The following is a 9,119-nucleotide window of genomic DNA, read 5'->3' as shown; positions in this document are numbered from 1 at the left end:
TAAGAAAATAATATAATAATTAATGATGAGATTAAAGAAGGAAAAAATGTGCAGCATTAAGGATGGAAAAAATGTGAGGGTTTGTTCTTTAATTAACCGAAAACATTGAGTATTTAATATCAATAAGTAACATTTTTTATGTTTATTAAATTAAGTTTTTCTTATGAGTTTATTTAATTTTAATCAGAAAAATAATGGTAAAAGCCAAAAAAAATTAATATAAAGGATATATAGTAATGTTGGTCAAAAGAGAGGTAGCACATTACTTTTCTAATGTCTAGCTTTATAAGATATAATAAATAGATTCCGATCCTTGGATTGAATAAATTAAAAAAAAAAGTAAAAAGAAATAATTAATCTACGGAAAATAAGTGATTTAAGGAAATGATATAATGACATTAAGTAAGGAGAAAAAAATTAATAAAATTCTAGACAGTAGAAAGCATCACGTCACCAAATCTATAATATACAGATGAATAAATTATATAAGAAGTAGCCAATTAATTTTGGCTAGTCAACTTCTTAGGGTGCAAGTTTTTGAGGGCCTCTATATATATAAAGAGCAAAGGCAAAAAAAAGAAGAGGCAGCCTTTGTGATTAAATCAACAAAAAAAAATGGCAAGTTTAGATAGTGAAAAGAAGCTCAAAGGTCGCAAAGTGTCATGGACAAAGTTGCATCGTGTTGATTCCCTCAACATGGAGGCTGGAAAAGTTTCTTTGACTCCATCTGAACACGCGTCTAAGGTATGAATTTAACTTACATATATTGATATCATAAGTGATTTTTTATGATGTTGGTGTTAGTAGTGGAATCAAAATTTTAACGATAGAATTCAAGAAAAGAAAAAAATAAGATTTGTTTGATTTATGACCTAAACTGATTTTTTAACCATCTTTACCACTTCATTAGAAATGATTTTGTTTTACAACAATTGTTTATTTCTATACCCTCCTCTGCCCTGTGAGTTTTTTGTTGTTGTACATAAATTTCCAATGAAGGGATTCATTTGAATTTCTCCCACAAGGGATGTGTTTAGTATGAAGGTTTGTGAAAATGTTTTTGAATTTTTTTCGTAAGTTACATTTCAAGATCGATCGTTTTGACCTCTAGTCCATCTATCCGGAGCTTAAAAGACAACTTTTTAAAGTAAAAAATAACAAAAGGACCAACAAAATTTGTAACATACCAAAAGGGGTAAATCGTATAACTCTCTACGATAAACCATTTTCCTACTCATAATGTTACAAAAATTATTTTGTACTGTCACCCTGTGTAAATTAAATCAAAATTTTATACTATGCAGGGTGATTGGAAGACATTACTGAGTTTAGCATTTCAATCAATAGGAGTTATCTATGGAGACATAGGGACTTCACCTCTCTATGTTTTTCAAAGTACTTTTACTGATAAAATTGGACACAAGGATGACATTCTTGGTGTATTATCCCTCATCATATATACCATAACTCTCATACCTATGACTAAGTATGTCTTCACTGTCTTATGGGCCAATGACAATGGGAATGGTGAGTTATACAATGTCCTCACTACTATCCCTTTTTTTAGTTTCTCTCTCGATATCTCCAGATTCGCATCGCATAAGACCTGTTAAAAATATTCTCTCTCAATTATTTTATGTTATTATTTGTAGAATTGAACAATTTTGTCTCTACCTATAATTTCTTAAAACTCTTTCAAATATTTTGAATTATTAGTCTCGTGATACATACTTTCCACATGTACCTCATATTAATATATATTCCCTCCATTCCATATTAAGTGAATTTGTGAGATAATGCATACATATTAAGAAAAATATTTAAGGACATAATTTGAACCATACTTTTCAATATTATTCTTTGTAAAATCATAAATATAACTTTGTAAGTAGTGTGATTTATCTCATAGAAAATATATAACTTCAATAAATAAAAGGGAAAATATGAAAAAAGTTTCAAACATCTATCTTGAACTTTGAACAATTAAATTATTTTGAATAATCAAAAATCTCTCAAAAATTCACTTAATATGAAATTGAGGGAGTACAAAATTTGTATGGAAATCACATAGTTAATAGTAAATAATATCTTTGAATTATAAAGTTATTAGAAATGATGAATGTTAATCTTGTTTAGTATTTTCTCAATAGTGGAAGAAACCACAAAGGTCTAATGATGAATAAAAAAAAATAATGAAAATTTTAAAAAATAGTTGTAATTACAATTTTGTCCAACATTGAATACATATGAAAGATAAAAAGGTCTTATCAAGATTTCATGTTGTAATGATAAGATTTAGATAGCTATATTAGTGTATTAAGTTTTCAAATTTTGTTTGTCATTAGTGTAATGTTGATTATATTTAAAATATAAATAAAAGATATTTTTAGAAATTTGCTATCTTTATTTTACATATTTTTTAAGATTATGTTCATTGAATGTAATATATATTTTATCATATGTTTCATTCTTTTTGTATTCTCAAATCTGAATTGGGTAAGATATGAATCGACCATTTTTATACTGTTTGTTATGAATATTAAATGTGTGTGAAACCTACTTATTATCTTGCTTAAAAAAAATTATTATCTTCTTCATTTTTCTTTTTATATCAAACGGTTGTTTCGTATATTATCTTTTCCTTTTCCTTTTTTTATATCCTATGACAATTTTGGTGTTTTTCCAAGGGAAGAAGTTTGTTAGAAAATAAAGTTCTATGGAAAAATAAATTTCTTTAAAATGTGTAAAATGACTTTTCTAAAAAAAATAGGGAAAATAAATTTCATAAGTGGTCTATCCATTTAGTGATGAAGCCACATGTTGTTGAGGAGTGTTCATCGACACCTCTTCGTCAAAAAATTATAATGTGTCATTCCTTAATAACAATTCTGGTTCCGCCACTGTACCATCTAGTGTTTTTCTAGATTATGAATAAATACTTTTGAATTTTTATTAATTTTTGCTTATGAAAACAATATAAAATAAATAAGAAACTCATTCATTTTTCAAGAAAACATTTTTCATAACATTTTTTCGTACCAAATACACCCTAGTTATGCTAACTTATGAACAATACTTCTAGCTTAATTTTGAGATATGTAAAATTATATTTTCAAATACATAAAGCATATATGAACTGAGTCAGTACTCTGAATACATTCACATGAAATAGATAGAAAATCTCAATAATCTTTATGTTAACCCTTACAATGTTTAATTATTTTCTTGTTTTGTATGCAGGAGGAGCATTTGCATTATATTCTTTAATATGTAGATATGTAAAAGTGAGTCTCATCCCAAATGAAGAGCCAGAGGATAGAGAGCTTTCACACTATGATTTGGACATACCATCTAATCAACAAAGGGCTCAAAAGATTAGACAAAATTTGGAGAATAGTATTTTTGCTAAAATTGTTCTTGTCTTTCTTGCCATTCTTGGAACATCTATGGTCATTGGTGATGGGATCATCACTCCTTGCATCTCAGGTATAACAATGAGTTTATCTTAGATAAGAATTTTTACTTTATTAGAACACTTAAAAAATAATTAGACGTAACTCTTTGTTGTTAAGTCGAACTATATTGATCTGAAAAAAGTAAGATAACCAACCTGTTATAATAGATTAAACTACATTAATAATTTAAAAATATTTATGCTATTGATTTATATAAGTGTCACGAATTTAAGTTTTATGAGTTAAATATTTATTGTTAGAATTCTAGGTCCATATCTAATAGTTATTACAATTATAATGAGTTTTGGTACATTGCGAAAAGATGTATATATTGAGTGCTCACTAATAATGTTGTTGATATAATAAAGAGAGGGATAGATAGGCTAATTAGTTGAGTTATCCCCTATTAATATTATCATCAACATTTCATAATAGCTAAAAATATCACCTTATTATTATTAAAATTAATCGACATTTCAAAATAGTTAAAAAGATGTAAGTCTGATAAGGCTTTAAAAGATAGAACGCCAATATATAAAAAGGGCAGCCCGATGCACTTAAGCTCCCGCTATGCGCAGGGTCCGGGGAAGGGCCCGACCACAAGGGTCTGTTGTACGCAGCCAATATATCAATTAACAAAATTACGTGAATCGATGGATCACATATATGGAGACAGAGATAGGGGCATGCCTCTCTTTAGAAAGTAAACAAGTATTTTTTTTCTTTTTTGTATCTTGCTTTTCTTTTATTGATAGTGTTAAAATTATTCATTTTATCATATAATTAGTTACATTCTTATTTAACTTGATGTCTTTTTTTTTTTGCAATGTAGTTCTCTCTGCCGTTAGTGGGATCAAGCCTTTAGGCCAAGGTAATTTATATATATGTTAATGAATTCTTCTTCTTTTTTTCTCTCTTATTCCTATCTTTTAACCCAAAAAAAATCGGATAAATGATCCTTGCAGAATCGATTATGTATATTTCTATCGCGATATTGGTAGCCCTCTTCTGTTTTCAACGTTTTGGTACGAACAAGGTGGGATATACATTTGCCCCGGCTATAAGCCTTTGGTTTTTATTCATAAGTGGTATTGGTCTATACAACTTGTTCAAGTATGATGTGAGCGTCTTACGCGCTTTTAATCCCATGTACATTATTCACTACTTCAAAAGAAACGGTAAAAAAGGATGGCTTTCTCTTGGTGGAGTTTTCCTATGCATTACAGGTTAGAATAATTAATTCGTATAATTTAATCAATTATAGCATGTTACTTTTTCTTACATTTTCAAATTTCAACTATATATATACACACAGGATCCGAAGCTATGTTTGCTGATTTGGGTCACTTCACTGTGCAGTCTGTTCAAGTAAGTCTCCTTCACTCTTTGATATTGTCAATGCTAGGTACATCATACAAAATTCTGACGGGGAGCACTTTTTTTTTTAATAAGTCTTACACGATACAAATTCAATTTTTTTTTTATTGCAGATAAGCTTTAGTTGCCTTGTATTTCCATCTATCCTCTCTGCCTACATTGGACAAGCTGCTTATCTCTCAAAATTCCCTCAAAATGTGGGAAATGCTTTCTATGCTTCAGTTCCAGGTAAGTTTCTTCTGTGAATATATTATATTTCTTCATTAAATATGATGACTTATCGACTCTTTCCACTTTTTAAATGTCAATGTCACCTATTATTTTGTGTGAATAACATAGATAAATTCAACAATAACAACTTACCCAGTAAAGTTCCATAAGTGAGATCTGTGGAGGGGGTGTGCTGAAATGTACTTACAGAATTGGGTCAAGTAGCAAGTACATTTGCAAGTCATACTTTATAATAGTCGTTACAACATGTTGATATTGTAGCAGTGCAGACCCAATTTGCGCTGCCTCAACTTTGGAGCCTCATAGTGTTGTTCCCTTGTGTTAAACACAAAAGACGCCTCAACATTTGAATCCTTAGCTCACTCTTCTATTTCTCTTCTATTTCTATGTTAGATTTGCCTAACACAAGCTCCCTAGCAAACTCCCTTTGAATCTAATCACCAACCAAAGGGAGTTCCTCGTGAAACTTCACCTAGGCAAATCCCACATACATGTCATATTAGGACGAGTTTTGGATTCTACTACCTTAGCAGTTGGACCTGGATCATATCAAATCAAATAGTATGTCATATTAGGACGAGTTTTGGATTCTACTGACCGGACAATGCCTTAGCAGTTGAACCTGGATCATATCAAACAAACTAATCATTAAGATTATCATTGTCTATATCACTATATAATTGATTTTGTTGGTGTTTGTTACAGAGACACTTTACTGGCCAACATTTGTAGTGGCTGTTGTTGCTGCCATTATTGCAAGTCAAGCCATGATATCTGGAGCTTTTTCTATTGTATCTCAGGCACAAAGTCAAGGTTGTTTCCCAAGGGTGAAAGTACTTCACACATCTGCAAAACATGGGGGTCAAGTTTACATCCCGGAACTCAATTACTTTCTCATGATTGCTTGTGTTTTAGTTACTTTCAGCTTCAAAACAACCAAAAAATTGGGACATGCTTATGGTATTGCTGTGGTTAGTGCTGAGATCATAACCACAAACATGGTCACATTGATAATGCTTCTTATATGGAAAATCAGCATATGGCGTATCGCCCTGTTCTACATGGTGTATGTAACCATAGAATTAACATATCTATCCGCTCAGCTGACAAAATTCGTGGATGGTGGTTATCTACCCTTGACTTTCTCTGTTGTGTTTGTGATCATCATGGGGATTTGGCATTATGTTCAAAAACAAAGATACCATTTCGAGCTCAATAACAAGGTCTCGAGTGATTACGTAAGGGACTTAGCCAAGAATCCAGACATCAAAAGAATACCGGGAATTGGACTACTATACTCTGAATTGGTACAGGGGATTCCACCAATATTTCCTCATTTCGTCTCCAATATTCCATCCGTTCACTCTATCATCGTTCTTGTGTCAATCAAATCCATTCCTATAAGTAAAGTAGCACACGAGGAACGTTTCTTATTCAGACATGTTGAGCCTAGAGAATACAAGGTATTCCGATGTGTAGTTAGGTTGGGATACAATGATCAACTTGGGAAACCAGAGGACTTTGAAAACCAATTGATCGAATACTTGAAAGACTTTATACAACAGGAACATAATATTCTTGCAGCACATGATGATCAAGTTGCAGATAAAGAAATTGAAGCTGAACCAGCAGTATCTGGCCAACTAGTGGCTGCAAAATCATCGTCAACTGTGGTCCACGTGGAGGAAGAGATGCAACAAGTAGTAGTAGATTCAAGAATGTCATTACCATCTGGCTCGATTCGATCAATTAACCCTCCATTAGCTCAGTCTAATCATTCATCAAGTCGACTACAAATTGTGTCTCCAAATTTGGACGCAGAAGAAGAGATGCAATTCGTGGAAAAAGCTAAAGAACAAGGGGTGTTCTATCTGTTGGGAGAAGCAGAAGTGGTGACTAAACAAGATTCGTCGTTGTTGAAGAAATTTGCTGTTAACTATGCCTATACTTTCTTGCGCAAGAATTTCAGGCAAGGGGAGAAAATGATGGCCATTCCTAAGACTAGGCTGCTAAGGGTTGGCATGACTTATGAATTATAATTCTGACCTATCAGACTAAGTTGCTTCTGGTACTTCTGTATGAACTTTTTATATACTGAATGAACAATTACTTTACTCAGAAAGATTAATGAATGAACTTTAGAAATTCAATTTCACTTACATATATTGATCAACATTAGAAGTTAATGGTGCGTTTAATAACATTGGCATCACGCTCAAAGCTAGAGCTAAAATTTTGAATTTATAAGTTCTGAATAATAGAAAAGGCAACTTATTGGGGTTCTAGATATTTTCCTTGGGAAATCTTTAGAATTCCAACCGCTTATTTTCAATTCGCTTAGGACTTTTAAGTGAAATATAAATAATACATCCTCCCTTCCATCACTATTCCTCCCCCACTAAAAAGAGCCGTTGAGAACCATTCCACTATTTTGATCAAATTACTTGTCCTTTCGAATGTCCAAGTCATTACGAGATTAAAAACTCACGTAATGATTAATGCATAAGAAACTAGGCCAACTTAGCTTAAAATCTCCTCAATTTGCATTTTAATTAGGAGTGTAATAATTTTCCTAATTCTTAACCTATGATAATTTACATATTTTCTTTCTTTCTAGTGACTCGAATATAACAATAAACAGCAGCAAAAATAGCAGTAACAAGTCCACCAATAATGACTCCTCCTCCAGCAACAGACTTATCAGTAGAATGATGATGCCTCAGTTTCAGAATATTATTACTCTCCGGAGCTTCAGCCCCCGAGGGTCCTTCACCAATTTCATTTTCTCCTTCTACAAACAACTCTGCAATTCTACCTTTGAAAAATGAAGGATTTGCAATTCTGCTCTCTGCTACTCTTTTAATAGTAAGCTTTCTTGGAAATGACGGAGAAATCTCAGATTTTTTCTCCGCCGTTGCTTCTAAAATCAAGACTGTAATGAAAATAGAACAAGAGAACATAAATCTGCCCATTATCACAAGTGAAAATCTTGAAATTATTAGCAAAAGTTAAATGATTTTTGAATTGTAGTGAAGGTGTTTGATGAAATTACTAGGAGAATATTTGTGGTTACAAGTTTAGGAGATGATTGGGGTTTTGTGTGTGTATATATAGGGGAATTATAGAATGGTCCAACTGTGTGTGGCTTAGAGGTTGAGAGTAGGTTCAAGATCTAGAAAACATGTTGAGGAAGCTAGTGGGGTCTAATGTGGGGTGCTTTGCACTGAAAATGAACCTTAATGACCAAGTAGCTGTTGATAAGAAAAAGAGTGAGTTATAATACCTTTTTTCTTAAAATATAGGTGTTAGATCAGTTCGGTACATACATCTCGACTATTTCACTAAATATATATTATATTCTTTCATATAATATATATTAGATTGCTTTGCTTTTCTATATTGCTTTGAATTTCTTAGCCTTATCTGATCTCTTTTTATGCTTCTTTTGAACCGAAGGTCTCTCGAAAACAGTCGTCCTACCTTAGTAGGAGTAAGGTCTGCATACACTTTACCCTCCTTAGACCCCACGTTATGAAATTTCACTGGGTTGTTGTTGTTGTATTCTTTCATAAATACATATACATGGTAATATCTTGAAAGTAGATAAACTAATTTGATGGTAAAAATAACTTTAATTTTTGAAGTATATAATATTTATGTTGTTTGTTGATTTCTATTACAACAAAGAAAACCTCCTATCCTTACACTTTGACCAATAAACAATCTCTCTACCTCCATGAGATTATGATAAAATCTGCTTACACTCTATTATTTTCAAATTCTACCCAGTGAATGTCACTGGAATGTTCTTGTGTTGATAGTTGGACAGTGGTAGTTTGTAGTTTTACTTAACTTGTAGGTACAATTGAAAGTAAATACCAAAAGGACATTTCCACTTGGTTCAATAATTTGTTTGGAAATAACTATGGCCGGTGAAATTCATTCAAGTCTGCAAGCACCCAATAGACTAAAGTCAATTTTGACTTGGAAAATGTCAAGTCAATTATTCAGCAGTCTGAATTTTTTCCTTCTATATTTCTTCCCTGTATCGACTAG

The 9,119-nt window shown here is 31.8% G+C and overlaps 2 protein-coding genes across 2 annotated transcripts; one reads left to right on the top strand and one right to left on the bottom strand.

Annotated features, from left to right (window-relative positions):
* Positions 1-615: 615 nt before the first annotated feature.
* Positions 616-7,218, top strand: LOC129871202 (potassium transporter 5-like). The gene is made up of 8 exons (XM_055946084.1): positions 616-744; positions 1,305-1,527; positions 3,241-3,486; positions 4,288-4,326; positions 4,421-4,681; positions 4,771-4,823; positions 4,946-5,060; positions 5,769-7,218. Exons 1-8 carry the CDS (start codon positions 616-618, stop codon positions 7,100-7,102), a joined length of 2,400 nt encoding a protein of 799 aa, XP_055802059.1. The 3' UTR covers positions 7,103-7,218.
* A 365-nt stretch (positions 7,219-7,583) lies between these two features.
* On the bottom strand, positions 7,584-8,310 carry LOC129871063 (uncharacterized). The gene has a single exon (XM_055945927.1). The coding sequence runs from the start codon at positions 8,033-8,035 to the stop codon at positions 7,658-7,660; it is 378 nt and encodes a 125-aa protein (XP_055801902.1). The 5' UTR covers positions 8,036-8,310; the 3' UTR covers positions 7,584-7,657.
* Positions 8,311-9,119: the final 809 nt, after the last annotated feature.

This window comes from Solanum dulcamara, chromosome 10 (genome assembly GCF_947179165.1).
Source record: "Solanum dulcamara chromosome 10, daSolDulc1.2, whole genome shotgun sequence".
In the NCBI taxonomy this organism is placed as follows: Eukaryota; Viridiplantae; Streptophyta; class Magnoliopsida; order Solanales; family Solanaceae; genus Solanum; species Solanum dulcamara.
This window is presented reverse-complemented; position numbering and strand designations above follow the sequence as displayed.